Source organism: Strigops habroptila, chromosome Z (assembly GCF_004027225.2).
Source record: "Strigops habroptila isolate Jane chromosome Z, bStrHab1.2.pri, whole genome shotgun sequence".
NCBI classification, from domain to species: Eukaryota; Metazoa; Chordata; class Aves; order Psittaciformes; family Psittacidae; genus Strigops; species Strigops habroptila.
Genome location: NC_044302.2, coordinates 49495001 through 49513470, shown reverse-complemented (window position 1 = coordinate 49513470; position 18470 = coordinate 49495001). Strand labels below are relative to the sequence as shown.

Here is an 18470-nt window from a genome sequence, read left to right as displayed (position 1 = left end):
TGTTTGGCTGCTAAAGTCAAAGCAGAATTCGTTCAATCATTCAAGTCTCCTGCAAGTTTTTCCCTCCAGAACTGCATCTTTACTGAGCACAAGCCATTAAGGAGATTGGTTTAAACACTATGAGAAAAGATCATATCTCTCACTATACAGGGCCAGCAGCAGATCTGACGGGAAACTCCCTCACCCAAAATCCCTCACTGAAGACCAGTTTTGCCTATCCTGCATGACTGATGCAGGTCACGCCTCTACTGCAGCAGGCTGCAGAAGAGGTAGGAGGAACATTTACGGATGAGGTTTGTAAACCATGAGGGAAGGCAGCTTTCCCACTGACATACCTGAGCACTGCTGGCAGGGGCTGCTTGCTATACCTGGCCACCGCACCGCCCAGCCCAAGCAGTCTCCATGTGGTCCAGCACGGCTGCATGACTGTTGTGTTTGGTGGCAAGTGCAGGGGATCTTTGTGCCCTGCCCTCCCGGGGGCACCCCTGGCTCTCTGTTTCAGACAGAGGTGGGGATTTTCCCAGAAGCCATCTGAGTGCAGGATGCCTGGCTCTTACTGGGCATTTGGCTCCTTCACAAGAAGTCCCTGTCACCAGCCTTGGAGAAGACCTTGAGCCCCTTGAAGAAAGTCTGTTTCAGCTATGGCGGGACCTGATCTTGGGGCTACATCCACTGGCCTAACAATGCAGTTGGTTCCATGCTGCAAAGGTCAAGAGGTCTGCCCAAAGGATTTATGACGTCTCAGTGCTAAAAGGAGCACTAGAGGAATTTCAAGATGCCTGCTTGTTTCACACTATAGACAAGTTAAAAATACAGCAATCTTGCTTTTTGGCTAAGAAATCACATTCAGTAGTTTGCTATTAGAAAAGACGTTTTTCCTTATGGACACAGGTTACTCACCATCTGCAGCCAAGCATTTGTGATCAACACCTGATTCTTCTCATCCTTTGAATGAAAGAGGGAAGGGAAGGAAAGGGAAGAAAAGAGGAAAAAAAAGGATGAGACTCAAAGTACAGTTTGATTACAGGTGGAGAGTTTCCATTTCTTTTAGAAAACCCAGACTCTCAGGATAAATAGACACAAGCTTTATGGAGCAGACTGAGCTCAGTGCAAAACCACTGAATTGTATGGTCCAGAAAATAACGGCTCTTTTCTACCTTTAAACCTGCAGACTTCCTGCGTTTGTCATAACAGATAAACAAAAAGAGTGAAAATAACAGATAATTGCTCTTATTTTGCTGGGGACAATCAGACTGCTTACCAAAAGCACAGGCTTTTCCTTCTAGCTAGTCAGTCAAAACAAGATGATTTCCAGTACCACACAGCATGCAGTAGTTGGAAAGATTTTATGCTGTATTTGCTGCACTGCAAAACAACAGTGAAATGGTGCTGGAACTGCTGTTCTTTTGGAGTGTCCACATTATGTAGCTTAGCTCAGGCTGAAAGGGAAGGAAAGGCTAGCCTTGGGCAAAAGGATACAAATGCTGCTTTAGAGCGAGCTCATGTGGTGCCTGCACAAAGCAGGAGTCTGTAGATTTATATACCTCTATGGAGAGGCCACAGGGAAGCAGCTCTGACTCACAAAAGAGAGAAGCTGTCACCCAGCTGGTCTCCAAGTGTTGTGGGGAGCCACAGGGTGCCCAGCTTGCTGCAGCTGGCCTGCAGGTGCAGCACCCTGCAGTGCTACTTCCAACAGCAGGGATGTAGAAGAAAGGCTGCAGAGTTACTGCAGGGTTATTGCAGGGTTACATTCCAGATCCACACCCCTGCACGGCAGAGCTCTCGTCACCAGCACAGGCACGCCCTGGGCTTCGCAAGAGCTGAAGCTGGGATATCCAGTGGGGCTGGCTCACCATATGCCCAGCTGTCTCCAAACCATGGGGAGGTGTTTCTTCCCCTTCAGAGCACAGAATCATAGAATCACAGAATCACAGAATCAATTAGGTTGGAAAAGATCAAGTCCAACCATTACCCTAGCACTGCATCACCTGTATTTAACCCTTACCTCTCCAGAGGCACTGCAGCTTTGACTGAGGTGCATCCTGAAGCTTGGTTTTGATGCTGTAGGTGGGGGCAGGCCCGACCAAGACAGCTACTCTCTGAGAAAACCACATTCTTGGCCAAGAGGCACAGCAGAAAGCAACAGTTTCCCCCTTTGATTCAGCTCAGCTCTCTTGGGCACATGTTGGAAGGCACAGCTATGGCCTGGCCCAGGTGACTCACTTGTCACAGCAAAGTGAAATTACCTTCAACATATTTTCTCACAGATTCCCATCCTGTTGTGCACAGACTAGACTTACCTTCCTATAGCTAAGTTGAAATAAATTATGATTTAGGCCCCTGAAACACTACTCTTCTTTAAGCAAAGGCAAAATTTTTGTTCGTTTTCTTCCCTTTCTTCCATAGCCATTGAGAAACACATCAACTCCTGCAGAGACTAGAGATGAGCTACATTACAAGGAAGATAAGGAGATCTCTGAAGGACAGGGATATGTTTTAGCATCAAACAAAGCTGCTGTGAAACTGCAGCAAACTGCAGTGAGCTGCAGCCCATCATTGCTGGACTGCAGTGATCAAACCTCAAGGTACAACACAGAACTGTGGGAATGTGGAGGCACCAAGAGGATACAAAGACTCATGGCAATTATGCTGTACGAATAGCCAACAGGGGGCTTCACCAAGATGCAAGATCATGTGTTGGCCTAGCAAATTTCTAAAGACAATCTCCACTGCCTACCCGTGGGTCCCGGCTGAGGCTCTCTCCTAACCAAGTTAACTTCTCAGGCTCATGATACCAATGCCCAGCTGCTCCAGATGGCTCTCTGTGTGTTCATGCCATGTGAAGTGTGTAAGGTTCTTTTCAGTGTTTGGGGTGGGAAACGTTGCAATTGCATACTGCTCTGGCAGGCATTTAAACCCTACAGAGTATCCTGGGCATGCATGCCCTCTCTGGTCATGTCCTTAATGTAGAAGATGAGTTAGTGTGTGCTTGCCATTGTCCTCCATGCCAAATGTCTCTCTCACTACCACCTTTCGTGCTGCACTTGAGTCCATGCCACTTCTACTCTTCATTGGCACTCAAAGTCCACAAAGCTTGCTCTCCAGAACCACAAGGTAAACCACAGTCCTGAAGTAGGCTGGGCTTTTTGGTTCACTCTGAACCTAGATTATACTATACTTTTTGCAGTACTTACTGGTTAACAAGGTAGCAATGCCAAAACTGCCTTACTCACTTTAGAAAAATACCAGTCTGCTCATCTTAAGCAACATTCATGCTCTTTCCTCCCCTCCTCCCCTTCTCCCCTCCAGAGCTACCCTCATGGTACATATGCAAAGAAACTACCCCAGAAGTGCCATGAAAGATGTGAGCTGCTTAAAAGTAAACTGCACCATCTCACTGACCTGCAACACTTGGCATGTGCTTTCTTCTATGAGGCCTCTAGGTTTTACTTCTTGTGTGTCCCACACCAGGGACTGCAGACTCCCAAGCTAATGCATGAAGCAGAACTGCCTGTGGAAGCTTCCTAATTACTGATTCCCCAGCTCAGAGAATACTCGACCACTGGCACTGTTGAGCCCCTAGCAGGAACCTTGTCTGTGTCATGATCTCCTCTGTTCTCCCACTTGGGTTGTTGGAGCTGCAGAAGCATCACAAGCTGGAAACGTAGATATCATTGATGTGGAGAATTCCTGACTTTTTTGGCACTATGGACAGTTACCCTATGCAACCAGGGTCCTGTGCTCAGAAAAAACAAACTTCGGGCATGAAACAGGCCTCTGCCATAGTCCTCCACATAAAACTGTCTATCACACTACCTCCTCCTCTGCTCCTCTTGGGTCCCCTTGAGACCTTCCTAAACTGCTTCTGCTGCTGGAAGATGCCACACAAAAATCAGCAGGGATTATACTGTTCATACATTTCCTTTTCATTTCTCTGCTGCTCCCCATGTATCTGCCTCTCTTTGGGCAAACCACAACCTGCTTCTAGAGGCCCTGTCCATCTGAAACTCCCTTTGTACCTTTGGTGGCAATTGCTGAAGCAATTGTAAAGTCTGTAGAAAAATAAGAAAAAATAAATCACACACAGGACTAAGCTTGCTAAAACATGTTTTTTTAGATGCTAAAGGATTCAAAGGGATAAACACCAACTTGGAAAGGTATAAAACCCTAAAGTGAAAAAAAAAACCCACCAAACCAACAAACCAGACCTGGTAATTGGTGGGGTTACCAGAGCTATCTGTGTCAATTGACGTGGGAAATGAAAGCAACCCAGCAACAACAGAGGCTGTGTCCCAGTGATTCTCACAGGCCAGCCCCGCTCCCTCTGGCTGATGTCTTCCTGACCACCAATGACTCCTAAGGTGTCTTCTAGGGATGGTGAGCATGATGCTTCTCTGAGTCACTTACTAAATCCTAGCCGTATTTTGTATTGCTAGCCAACCAATAATTGCTTTATACTTGTAAGCTGCACATGTACTCCTTACAGTCTTTCTGCATACTGCTAAAGCCTGAACACCATGACCAAAGAGGTGGACTGCAAGGTTAGGCAATTCCTTTACTGCGCAAAATAAAGGATTGTACACATCTGCATTGCACCCTATAGGGAAGGGGAGGAGGGGACCTTCCTGGTTTGTTGGCTACCTGACAGCCACAGGGGGATGCATTAAAGTGCAGTGTAGATCTGAGAGGTCTATGGGTTTCCTGCATGTGGAGATGCCTCCTGTCAGGACCGTTTCAGGTGTGGTTCTATGTTTACAAGTAAACTCCCTTTTACCTGGCATAGTAATTTTATACTTGACGGGCTGCAAAAGAAGACATCTAGGGCTGACTTCCTGTCATGGTTTGAGCCCAGCCGGTAACTCGGAACCACGCAGTCACTCGCTCACTCTCCCCTTTCTTCCTCCCCCGCTTCCGGAGGGATGGGGAGGAGAATCGGAAGAATGTAACTAACTCCCACAGGTTGAGATAAGAGCAGTCCAGTAACTAAGGTATCATACAAAACCACTATTGCTACCACCAATAATAATAATGATAAGGGAAATAACAAGGGGAGAGGATACAATTGCTCACCACCTGCCAACTGATACCCAGACCAACCCAAAAAGTGATCTGGCCTTCTGGGTAACTCCCCCCGGTTTATATACCGGGCATGACGTGCCATGGTATGGAATACCCCTTTGGCTAGTTTGGGTCAGGTGCCCTGTCTCTGCTTCCTCCCAGCTTCCCCTCCTCTCTGGCAGAGCATGAGACTGAGGTGGTCTTTGGTCAGAGTAAACATTACTTAGCAACAACTGAAAACATCGGTGTTATCAGCGTTGTTCCCAGGCTGAAAGTCAAAAACACAACACTGCACCAGCTACTAAGAAGGAGAAAAATGACTGCTATAGCTGAACCCAGGACACTTCTGTATTTTACAAAACTTTGTTGCCCTTACCTACTCCCCTGTCACAACTCTGTGAGCACTTTACTCAAAGTCAGATGCTAATGACCTAGGTAATAAGCTTTGACTCCAAGCAATTCATCAGCCATGTATTTCAGGTAGCATTAAATTTATTATTCTGGGTGCACTTTGTATCCTTTTCACAGTGCTACTGTGCTCACCATGTTTGTCCTGCTTGTCAGATTTGTTTTGCAGTCAAAGAAAAGCTTGTCTATTAGAGTTCTGACAGGTTTAAATACAGCCCTGCATGGTCTTCCTTGTCTTGCTTTTTGATAACAGCAGTCAGCTAGAGCACAATGTCTAACCAGGGCTTTGGGCTGCTTACGTCTCTTGTCAGCTTGGGCGGGGGGGGGGGGAATGTCACTTCTGGATGTTTTCATGGCCATATAGAGTCTATTCTCACCCTTGCTTTCAGGCTGCTGAGCTTTCCAAGGGTTTTTGGCTTTATGGACAGCAAAACACAGACAATGTTACTTCCGTATTCAGCACTGATCTACAAATGCAGCCTGATGGGTGCTTCTTAGCGATACAGAAAGTTTTACAAACAAGGCTGTGCGTTTGACAGAAGTGCCTGGTTTGCAGGAGTAGCAAAGCTCACTTTACACTGGGCAGGCCTTTGTCCACGTGTATTTTTCTGTTGCAAAGATAACTTCCAGGAAACCATGAGAGTGTGTGTGCTTACTCTGTCCCAAGAGGTCACTGGCCAGTACCACTTTGCTTAAGTAAAAGCTAATTCTAAACAAAAGCTTGGGAGGTGCTGGAGGTGGTTCCCTTACTGTGTGTCATTGGTTTGTGCAGAGGCATTTAAGGTCAGCTGTAAGGATGCCTTTCTTCCCAGGAGAAAACATGAATAATCCATCACACTGCTTTTCCTGTGAGAGGTTTCTGTCTCATTTGGCAGTGTTAGCCTGGGGGATGACCTTCCCTCCATGTTTGGCAAGCTCTCAGCTGCTGGCTTTTCCCCCTTAGCAAAGCAACAAAACAGCCCTGCTAAGATCCCAGGTGAGGCTGAAGATGGCTGGTCCCCAGAGGTGCTTCTCCAGCACTCCCCTGGGAGTTCAGCTCAGTGGGCTGCCAATGTTCAGCTTAGACAAATGAGTTTGCTTCTGATATTCAGAAATGCTGGGAAAAGTTAATGCTGTGGTCACTAGCTAGTGCAACAGTTGTCCTCTAAATCCTTCCTGTCTCTATTTGGGTCTCTTTCTCCCCTGTCTTCTGCTTGATCCCTGTTGATCCTCTGCCCTGGATATCTGCTTATTCCTACAGCCACCTTTAACCCATAGATAGTGACAGATAGTCTGGTTTGTTGTGGTGCACATGCTGCAACATGTGAGTGTGTTAGTTCAGTTTTCTTTCTCTGCTCTCAATCCAAAGCTTACAAGGTATGTATGCCTGCCTTTTGCACTGTCGCCTATCAGTAGGTTCTCCCTTGTCAGGCCAACATCTAAATAAAATGTATTATTCTCAGCCACATAATTACCTGGGTCATAGCACATGGACTATAAACCCCAGAGCCCTTTTCAGTTCAGTAGTCACATCATATGGTAACATGTCATCTCTGTAGTGAGGCACTTAGTAACAGGTGACTAGGAGGCATCATTAATCCTTGTCCTCTCACTAAGCTACAGAACCAGGAGTTGAATCAGCTACAGATTTACTGCAAGCTACTGATCAGAAAAGTCCCAAATTGAACAGGTATCTCTCAGAGGTCACCAAAGGCTATACATAGCTAGTTTGGTTAATTTTTATTTTTTTTTTTAAACATTGTTTTTGGTTTTGAATACAGGGATGGATGTCGTCAAAGGACATGGAGACACAGACATGGAGACTTGGAAAGTTTTGTTAGCAGAGGCATTGCCTCTGCACAGGATTTTGAACAAGAGTATCAAAAGGAATTGATGAGGCTTTCAAATACTTGTGCACTCAATCTGTAACTGCAGCAGGCAGTCCTTTCTATTGCTTGAAACAGCCATCTGCCCACAACCTTCAGCAGACTAACTAAAACTCAGCTTAAATGAAGTCCCACAACACCAGACAGCTTGGTGAAAACCCAGGTTGCTTTGGCAACATCCGGTAAGCATCACTAGACAGCCTTTATATTTAAGGGGTCTCATTAAAAAGTTGGAATAAATGTTGCCATAGTAACATCAACTTTGAAGAGATACCTGAAGATTAAATACGTCATCTCAATACCTTTAACAAAGAGGAGAGATACAAGGGGAGAGATACAAAAATACACTGGAATAACAAAGGATGAACAAACATCCACTGTCACCTGCTAAGCGTTGTCAAGAAGGATATGGTTAAGAGCTCATAGCAGAACAACCATTCTTCTTTTCTCACCTTTTTGCTTGGGCCTTTTCTCTTATGAATGGTTGGAGGTGATGTATTGTAAGTGTTTTCCACCTAATGTTGAGCCACATTCCCACCTGTTGACACTGGCTTCTCTTTGAGGACATCTTTCTTGTTCCCTCTCCACTCTTGTCTTGGAGATGCATATGCCCCTTCACTCTGGGCAAGCAGCAGAGTCTTACTTTGGTCTTTGCACTGCGTAGCAGCATGACACTTCCTGGTCCCACTGCCTCTAACAGCCCATGGTGTTCTTCCCAAAAGAGCATTCTGCGTGGAATAGCACTGCGCCCTATCTGCTGCTTACAGGAGCCCTGTGCACACTTGCTTTCATAGCAGGAGCTTTACATGTTGGAGAGTCTGACCACTGTCCAGTCACACTGTTCCCCTTGCAAAGGCCTGGAGCCAGCCACTTACGGTGAGAGTGGAGAGTTTAAGAGAACCCTGTACTGTGAGGGGCATACCATTCAGACAGGGGCAGTGTGAGAACAGCCTGCAAACACAGGGATGCAAGCTCTGTTCCTCAGGAAACATAATGCATGGCAAACAAAGGCTTTGAAAGGTGTTCCTTGTGAAGGCCTTGGCTCCCTGTATGTCAAAAACCGTAAGCTGCTTTGTTATGAATGTTAAATGAAAACGCCTGGATGTAAAAGCTGCAGCAAGAAGTACTGAATCTGCACATTCCCCACAGGCAAGAGCAGGAAGAAGGAACATGGGAAGAAATGGGAGTTTCTGCTGCCAGCCAGGGCATCAGAGGAGGTGGCTCTGCCACTCACTCACACAGCAGGTGACTGAAGGTCTGCCAAGCCTACAGATTTTTGCCTTAACTGCCTTTTTGCCCACATTTTCCAATTTACACTGCCACTATGGTAAAAAAAGGCAGACTTTTGTTATGCTGCATATGTGACATGACCTTCAACCAGGGCTGTGGGTACCTGCCTTAGGAAACTAGGGGTTTTTTTCCCAAGGTGCAGCTTTTCGGCCATCGCTGAAGATCAGTATTGCTGTGAAGTGTGTCATGTGACAGACTCCAGCACTGGTTTTGAGACTGTTTGACCTCAAGTCCTTCAATAAAGACCTGCAAATTCCAGAAACAAACTTTCCCCACAGATCCTGGGGAGAGTGAAGGCACCAGCCTTGTCTCACTGTTTCACAGATGCTTCTCATGGAAACCCAGAAGCTGGGTCAGAGGCCCCTGCATGGCTTTCCAGCATAGCATTGCTCTCTGCTTGGATGAACTGAGATACATGCTTGGTTCCTGGGGGAAAGGATGTTATGTCACCATCCAAAAGCAGTTAGTCCTCCATTAAAATCCCAGGTCATCGACACATAGCATGTAGGTGGTTTGTATATTCTCCAGGATGGATACCTCATCGTGAAATAGCCCTCCATGTGTTTTGAGCACCGTCAGCAGGTGTTTCAATAAACAGGACTAGACATGAATTGTTATTCCAAGCTATTCATTATTCATTGCCTTTTCAGGATTTGAAAACACAGGGAAAGCAGTAGGAGAGTTGAGAAAAGTCCCACATAGGCCAACCGTGAGAACTTACCAAAGACTCACACACAGTCTAACTGCAAGGCTGCCTTTGCTTTTTCTTCCTGTATTTGCATACTGCTGTGACAGCACAGCAAAGTAAAGGTGTGCAGGCCTGTTTAAAAACTCAAGTGAGCTCCTAAAGTCTGTGATCAGGGATGGAAAGGTTTTTACTGAGGAGCTGAACTCACTGTCTCTCAGGACTTACACTCAGAGAACAGAGTGTTCAATCATAGAATCATAGAATGGTTTGGGTTGGAAAGGACCTTAAGATCATCTAGTTCCAACCCCCCTGCCGTGGGCAGGGATGCTTTACTCTAGACCATGTCACCCAAGGCTCTGTCCAGCCTGGCCTCGAACACTGCCAGGAATGGAGCATTCACCACTTCTTTGAGCAACCTGTTCCACTGCCTCACCACCCTCACAGTAAAGAACTGTAAAGCAAAATAAAGTGTTAAGATAGTAACCTTCCAAACACTGAGAAAATAAAAAGTACTAGGTTCAGCACCATCCCAACAGCTTTGGTTTAACTGCTTTATTGCAACTGGTGGCATTAGAAACATCACCATTTGCAGTGGCCCTGCCCCATGCTAGCTTCCACAGTCCCCTGGCAACAGCAAGGCATGGCCAGAAGTGTCTGATTTTTGGACACCCTGCTGCCTTTCCTGGAAGGAGTTGTGGAAAATGTTTTCCATTTCAAGCAGGTGAATGTTTCTTCAAATGACGACTTTCTTTACCTGCCACTGCTATTACATTGCTCAGTTTTCCTAAGTTCATCAGGAAAGTCTCACTTTAAATAAATTTTGCTCCTGTGCACCTTGGGGAACTGATGTAAAAGTACTAAAGATTCTTAAAAATCCTTGATGGATCAAATTAGTTACCCGAGATTAAGGAATATACATGATCTAAATTCACACATCTTCAAAGAGCGTAGCACAGCCTTTTCACCAGGCAGGCAGTAAACTGGTTAGTTATTGTGAAATGCCCAAGCTGGATGACCACCACTGAACACCTCAGAAGCAAATCAGCCATTCTTTTGTTAAAGCCAGAGCCAACAAGTACAGCTTGAGGAACCATGCTGAGAGAAAATAAGATATTGCTGCTCCCTGAGTGAGGCCTCTCCACTCTTTGACCTAAGTCAGGCAGAAGCCAATGAAAAAAAGCTGAAGTTTTAATTCAAGTAATTAAGACTTCATCATAATGCTTCATGCTGATGTGTCCACAAAGTAGTATTAGATGGGAAGTCATAATACCCGTGATGCTTAACTTCGTTGTGCTAGCAAACTCATGTGTCGTGTTTAATTGGTTTAGTGAGACTGATATTTTCATAATGCCTGGCACTTAGAGGGCAGGCAAAATAATAATTCATGGCCCCATTAGCCCTGGCTTTCCCTTCTTCAAGCTCCTTCTGTGCTAATGAAGAGGCCAATTTATTTAATTTTTCCTCCCAGAGTTCAAAATTTGTCAGCTATGTGAGTTTTGTGACCAGGAGAGAGAGTTTGGGATTTAACTTTAATGAATCTGTTTGTCTAGCAACCTTTCTGTAATTTTTCTGCCTGGGATTTTAATGACTCCTATTCATGATCATTAATTACTGATTTTCAGCTTTTATAATGATACCCAATTTGTTTTCCTTCTCAGTTACACGATTTTGCATCAGTCTCACTGCTGTAGTCTCACTGAATTTGCTCCTTCCAGATAAGACTCAAATTTCTGGTGGAGAAAAAACTTTCTGGAAAGATACATGGTTTAGTGGAGTAGGTCTATACAAGGAGAAACAGAGTAAACAGCTCACAAAGGCTGTACAGGAAGCCCATAGCTGAATGCAAAGGTATTCCTAGAAGAGGAAAAGGAAGATACAGAGAAAGATACTCTGAAAGAGTTGAAAGAGTCGGAGTCTCTCTCTAGCACTTATCAGTGCTTTGTAATTAAATAAGTCTCAGAATACCTGTTTTATAATCCTCTCCTTATTAATTCTTTCTCTTTCTCATATTCTGTCTTTTTGAATCTTGCATAGTCAAGCTTACATTGTTGAAGTTATGTGTCTATAAAAGATTTGTACAGGATGTACTGTTAGGATTACGGTTTAATCTAGTGAATACTGATACTATATTGGAAATAATAAGTGAACAGATGCTTATGTGTACTGGGATATTTATATTGCCTTGAAACACTTGTGTGCTGATCTGGGTTTGCTACTTAACACCCGGCATGGAGATTTGAACATGTAATGGTGCTGGATTGAAGGGTGGGAGGGGATGACCTAGCTGCTGTAAAGTCAGTTTAGGAAGGAAGAGGTGAATTCAAGCTAGAAATTTAACCCTTGAACTTTCTGTTTTTTCAGTTTACCTCCAGAACCAGCCTCAGAAAGCCTCTGTCCTAGCAGACAATATGGCTGCAAGGCTAATGGCTTGGCTTGCTCTTGGGGCAGTACCTGGGGCCTCTGCCCCTCCTCTCCCCCTCTGGCAGGACCAGTGCCAGCACTGGCCACCTCACAGCCCTGCGGCACCTCCTGCCTCCAACCACAAAGGGGGAAACAGTGTCTGTGCTACATTAACACTCACCAGAATGAATAAGCACATTTTCAGATGAGAAAGCAGAGTGGTTTTCACAAGTTGGTGGAGTTTAACACAGCTCTTCTCTATTCTGCAGCTCATGAAACAAAAACACTTAAAAGCAAGGAAGGCAACTTCTTAAAGGAATTCAGGCTGGACAGAGGTTATGTGAAGAAACTGACGCTATGAAGGCCGTGTTGGACAGAAAGTACCACAGGGCTGGGTGTTGCCTTCCCTCTGCCTTTTCACCTTCACCTTCTGGCACAGTATCTACTGACAGGCAGCCTCAAGCTTTGGCGATTGTCGCTCAAATGGAGCACATGTTTCTCGTCTTGTTTATTCCCCATGCTGTGTGCATTTGCATACACACATTTAAGTTGGCCCCCAGTGAAGCTGGCTTACTGGCTGGAGTGGCAGGATTTCCTTTGTGATGCTCTTCAGGTGTTCTCCTGCTGGCCTGTGATCCCTCTCCAAGCACTGGGCATCTCTTGCTGGCACTGGCATCAATCTGGTAGGAATGGAATGGACTGATGTTCCCCTCCCCTGGCAACTTTAAAGCCCTCTTCACCAGCTTGGCAAGCTTATGACAGAAGATGCTCTTCGCCTTCTCTGACAAGTGAACCCCATCAGCCTCAGTAGACGATGTTTCTCAAAGCAACTCCCATGGTCTAAGTAGCCAAACCCCTCCCTGGCTGTGGCCCCAGTCCCATAACCATTCATTCGTACGCCAGATCTGACCAGCCCTTTCAAACCCCTTCCTTTTGACCAGAAGGACTGATGAAAAACTACGTGCACTCCAGAGTCTATGAGTCCTTGTTTCCTCCCCAGGGAGCATGGTGCATGGAGTCCTCTCAGGTTGGGACCTTGCCCAGTACCCTGCTCTATTATGGTAATGGAGCATGCTGGACACACAAGACCCCCGTAAGAAGAGCTTTGCACTTTGTTAGTGCATACACCACTGCCAAGACTGTCATGGTGTCTGTCCCCTTCTTCAAGTAAGAAGCAACTGTGCACAAGTTGCTTTGTGTTGTGCCAAGCAGGGCAGCTGAGGAGGCATAGTCTACTCACCCCCAGCCTTCCATCTGAGTGCACAGAATGATGCCCTCTTGGTTTGCTTTGGTGTGTCAGCTAATAGAGGTTACCTCTCCTTTGTACCTTGTCTGCTACTCTTTACATCACTGTGGGTATAACAACCCTCCTTTTAAACAGACATTTTCTTCAGCAGCTGGAGCATCCAGATGCTTCAGTCTGTCCAGCCAGACATGGAGGCTGAGGGGCTGTGTCCATGCTCACAGCTTGCTTCCTGCTGGAATGTTCCTGCATTGCTTCATGATTTAGGGACCCAGAAGACCAGTGTTTTGCAGACTTTCAGAGTGGTAGGTTTAGTCACTTGATGCCACAGTGACCTTTCTACTACAGGGACTCCCCTGCAAAGGATTTTCTGTCCTCGCCAGAGGAGACAGATACCTTTTCACATCATGCGAGGTAAACACTTCAGGTGACTCTGGATGTTTTTTAAAACACCATGAGTGCAGTTTGCAAGACCATGAGCCTGAGACAAGTCATAATGCTCTGAGCTGATTAAATTCTACCGTCTGCAGTGTGTGCAGAGATGGAGGGAAGCAAAGCATTGTTTGTGCTATGAATGACCATTTAGATTACCCCTTTCCTACAGTGAAAAATCAAAAGGGAAGTGTGGAATTAAATTTGTTGCAATGGACATTGCCGTAATGCAGATAAAGTGCTTAAAGAAGTGCTGATTTCCTGAATGGAAGGGTCTCACACGTGAACGTGAAAAACAACTGAAAAAAGGTTTTATGTAACTCCTCCTGACTGATTGACTTTGAAAATGTACAGTCACAGCCATAAGGCTAAAATCTCCCCTTTACCACCCCTAACCTTCAAATTACTGCAGGAAAATACCATCAGAAAAAGAAGGACGGGAGCAAGATCGTTGGAGCTAAGATGTTTCTGCTAAACCTGGAATTGGCTGCTGAAATTTACTTGAAATTAGCTGGAGGATTTCTCTGCCTTTTCCTGTGAGCTCCTGCTGTGAATGAGTGACTTTGGTTCAGAGTACTGACCTCTCTCTTCCAGATCAATGCAGTTGCTAACATTTCAAAACAGGAAATGCCTCCAGGAGCACCACAACAGGCTCAACCTGCCACTTGTATGGCACAATGCTGGAGGGTTAGACTTCCAGGGTCCTAGTTACCCATCCAGGGAGAGCACCTGGTGCACCACACATTTCCTGAAAGATTGAGAGAGCTTTGAACTGTTCAAATACGTGAGGCTTCTGTCAAATTGGTCTGCAAATCCAAAAAAGTTTGCACATCTCTCTCTCTCTCATTCTTGTGCCTTCCATGACAGTGATGGTGTAGTGGAAAGCAGCCCATAATACTGACTATGGAAAGGGTAGGAGGAAAGGAGTACTAATGTGTTCAGTTGTTTGCTGTGTTGACAGGATGGAGGTGGTCAAAATTGTTCTCCTGGCTTGTTTTTTCCATGTAGATGAAAGAAATTCTCTCTATATATCATGGTTTATCATACAGAATCCCCTCCATAATGATGAAAGGGATTTGGATTATTATGTTAAAATTTTCCGTGGGTCAGATCACCAATTATGGGAGAGCATGTTGCAGTCAAGACAACTAGACGGCTGTGCCTCCAGGTTTTGTTTTTATGTATTTCTAACCTCGTCTCAGGGAAGGCTCCTTCAACTACAGTGCATGGTAAAGATGTGAGAAAAGGCCAATGCCATTATAATGCCTAATGAAAAAGTGTAAGTGCAGTGATGCTAGCTTTGAACACTGCACATGGTCTTCAGTTATCGCATCCCAGATCACTCTGAGGAGAATTTATCATTAATAATTTGTAGTAACGCATGGCTTCTAATTTATTGAATTCTTCTATTTAAAAAAAATGGAAAAAACTACATAATTAATCTTCTTGCAGCCCATGTTGTATCAGAGATGGCTGTGCTTTTAGGAGGATATTTACTCCTCCAAAGTGTCAAAGCATGTTCTCCAACATTTAGGGAGGCTGCTTAGCCAAAGACAATCTGCACTCAACTGATAGCCTGATTAAGAGCAAAAGTGTGGTCCCTACAGGAGAGATCAGATTTGTTATGCTGCATGGGTGCCTTAGCGAACAGAAGAGCAAGTAACTTACCACGTCAATTATCTGCAGCAAAGAAAGCTGGAGCTCGACTACAAGGGGTTGGGAGTCATTCACTACTGGTCTTTCAAGACGATTGTAGTTTCTCAGCAGTTCTCTGTACAAGCATCTCTGGCTTTCGCCCTGCTGAGAGACTAGGGGAAAAGAAAGCAAGCATCTGTCATTTGGGTTGGTCACACTGTCCCCACTGTTTGTCTGTTTTGTTGAAAAACCCCTCTTAATAAGTCTGTAATTTGAAAGAAGTTCACCCAAAAATCCCCAAAATTCTGCACATGGGTTTGACAGACACAGCTTTTCTGAATATGTGACTGAGGACCTCTTATAAAAAATGAATTATTAAAACTCAGAAACTAGTGACCAGCCTCTGGAGCTCTGAGTAAATGTTCCCCTTCCTTGGTGCCCCTCCTGCTGATGGTCAGTGGAGATGTGGCTCCAAAACCACCAGCCAGCTTCCTGGAAGGAAGTCAGAGCTCTTTTATTTGCTTGTCTTTATTTCCTAGAGCTGGTATTACTTGGACATACTGTGCATTTACCTAGTGTGAGTAACATGTAGTCTTATTTCTTGGAGCCGATGTATCAGGCCCTTTTCTGTGCTCAGGAAAGAGTAACGAGCCTTTTTCATACTCTCTTCAGTTTGGTATGGCAGTCTTTCCAGTCTTTGGGTTACTCCCCTTGCCTTTTTTCCTTTTGATGGCAGCGCACTTTGTTAACACATAATAAGATGGTGGTATGAAGGTTAGAGTATTTGACAGGTATGTATAATGATACTGAATTTCTGGTGTTATATGCTTAACTCAGTTTTCACTGGGAGCAGCCTCAACACAGAAGCTGTCATGCAAACACAATGAGCGTGATAAAGACTAGCAGAATTTCTGCCTGTGCTTAAATTGCAAGATGCCCCTGTTCCACAGCTTTGGGGTGGGTGTGGAGAGCATCCACCTAACCTACACAGCCAGGTTTTCTTGCCACAACAACCATGGATGGGGCAGGATAGAAGTGATGGCTTGGGTCTCTTCCCACAGAAAGGTGAGCACTTTGCTGGGAGGCACTACCCAGGAACTCCGGTCCCCCAGAGCAGCGTAGGTGCTGGTGCTGTGGCCTGTGGCAGCCTGAGCCCTACCAAAGAGCTGCGTCTAACAAAGTGAGGGTCATGGGCTGCAGGTTCCCTGAGGCCAAACCAGTCCTGTCAGCATGAGTGCATACTCCCTGAGCTGTAGTAATCCAATCCCTAGCAGGGAATCTGCACTCTAAATTATTATTACTTTGGACTGAAGCATTTTTTATCCACTGCAGCTCCTGGCCTCTGTGTGTGACTTTTTTTAACTCTTGAGCAGAGCTCTGCACATTGAGACCGGGACTTTTCTCACAGTGGTTATGATGAACGTCTTTTTGACAATGCAAACAAACTATAGCAAGCAGTTTGACCTTCCCCAGACTCTTCCTTCAGTCTTCTTTTGACTCTGTGCTCAGCAAACCTTGCAAGCCTGGAACAAGGTGTTTTCCAACACTGCATCCATGCCTTTTAAAGCTAATAGTAAATTTAGTTTATAAGCAGTTTATAAGTCTGTTTAATTTGAGTTCTCCTCAGTTTTCCTGATATTAAAGGGAGCTTTGTGGCTTTCCAGTATGGCAGTGCCTGGTGAACAAGGAGAAAAAGTATTTTTGTTTATTTTGGTGAGTTACACCAACACATCATCTTCATTGGCCCTCCCTGCTCTTGTGTAATATATTACATGATCATGGGGATCCAGAGGAGCAGATGCTGTGAGTACTGCTTCAATAGCCCTTGCTGACATGTCAGTATTGTAGGCTGTGTTTTCACCATTGGCAAAAATAAGCTCTGGACACAGTATCTCTCCCTTGCCAGCTTAAGTAAGCTTCCCTGCAAGGCAGGGATTTAGGTACTCTGTGTTGGCATTAGTACTTGCTTTCTAGTGTCTCAGTACACTCCAACTCCCTTGTAAGACCTTCCTGTGGAAACCAGCAAAAATCACACCACCTTGTTCTGTGGATAGAGGTTCTGAGCTTTGGTCAAATTTGTTGTCCTTTCACCTGCCTGCCCATCTCACCACCCTCCCAACGCCACCCCCCCATGTTGCTGTGCTTTAGGGAAGAAATTACTGTCTGCACTATTGCTCTCGAGTACTTACATAATATTTGCCTTTAACCTTCCTTTTAAACTGGCTGCTTCAGCTTTTACAAGGGAAAAGCGCCCTTTACCAGTCTCTGGAAGTCAGCTGGGCTGCTAGAGTGCCCTGGTATCATCACTGTCATGGTGCATTAAAGCAGCCCTGCCAAGGGAGGTCTGACTTGGAAAGATCTGACCATAACCCTTTGCTGTGTGCTCCAAAGATGCTGAAGCCAGGCTCCTTTCCCTCTTAAACTTCATGAGTTGAAGTAGCGCAGTACAGCAATTTCACGCCTGGTTTTATACCCTTTCTTCAGCTCCCGTCTTCAATGTGATCCTATTACTTCATGACCTCTTATATCCAAAATTGTTAACATAGCCTTAGCTGACCTATTCTTAGCCCGCTGACTTGACATTGGTGACCACATGTTCGTGTGCTGCATAGTTTTGCCTTAAAAATTACATAGATTCAGAAGCAGTAGAGCCTTGGGGTGTCCTGGCAAATAGCCATGGCAGCTGTTGGTACCAAACAGACCTGGATAATGTAATCAGACTGCCATCTCTCTGCTGTAGCTGCACTGGAGAAGGAACTGAGGTGGGTCACAAGTCAGACTTGTGTTTTCATCAACTTTTTCTTTAAACTGCAATCTTCAAATACTTGATGTTTCATACTCCAGAGAGTTTTCTGGTTTTTTCCCCTCTAATGCTTGTGCTAATGCATTGTGACACTACATCTTTGTGTGTTAAATGGAGTGCTTGCTGGTGATGGGGAAATCTGGATCTCTCAGGAGTAGTGCTAGAATAAGCTTTACCACTGCTTACCCCTCAGTCACAGAAATCTAACCAAAAGCTACGGCACTGTTTCATCTTCTAAACTAGGCTAGACGCTGGACATCAATATTTAAGATTGCCAGGTCAGTCTCCCAAAAGGAATGCCAGACTTACTTGCCTGTGTACGTTTCAGGAAGTAACTGGCAAAGTACAAGTAACTGGCAAAGGGCAGGATGCTTTCTGGATAAAGGATCTTCGAACTATAGAGACCCCATATCCCACTGCCTCAGACAGTGTCCCTGTTGTTTCTAAATTGTCTTTGAATACCCCAAACCTCTGAGTAGGAAAAATAAATTTAAAAAAAAAGAGAAAAATAAGTAAATAACATAAAAATAGAAATAAAGAGGGGAGGCAGAAGGAGAAAGAGAAGGAGAAGGAAGGAGAAGGAGAAGGAGGAGAAGGGGAAGGGGAAGGAGAAGGAGAAGGAGAAGGAGAAGGAGAAGGAGAAGGAGA

General features: G+C 45.1%; 1 protein-coding gene across 2 annotated transcripts in view; it reads right to left on the bottom strand.

The window, feature by feature from the left end:
* The window catches only part of LOC115601205 (neuronal acetylcholine receptor subunit alpha-7-like), a 55801-nt gene that overhangs the window by 24389 nt on the left and 12942 nt on the right, over positions 1 to 18470 (bottom strand). For both annotated transcript variants that reach the window (XM_030470882.1, XM_030470883.1), the window contains exons 2-3: positions 15053 to 15192; positions 901 to 945 (exon numbers count right to left, since the gene is read on the bottom strand). In XM_030470882.1, the coding sequence (XP_030326742.1) occupies positions 901 to 945; positions 15053 to 15192 (185 nt within the window). The remainder of the gene's footprint in view (positions 1 to 900; positions 946 to 15052; positions 15193 to 18470) is intronic.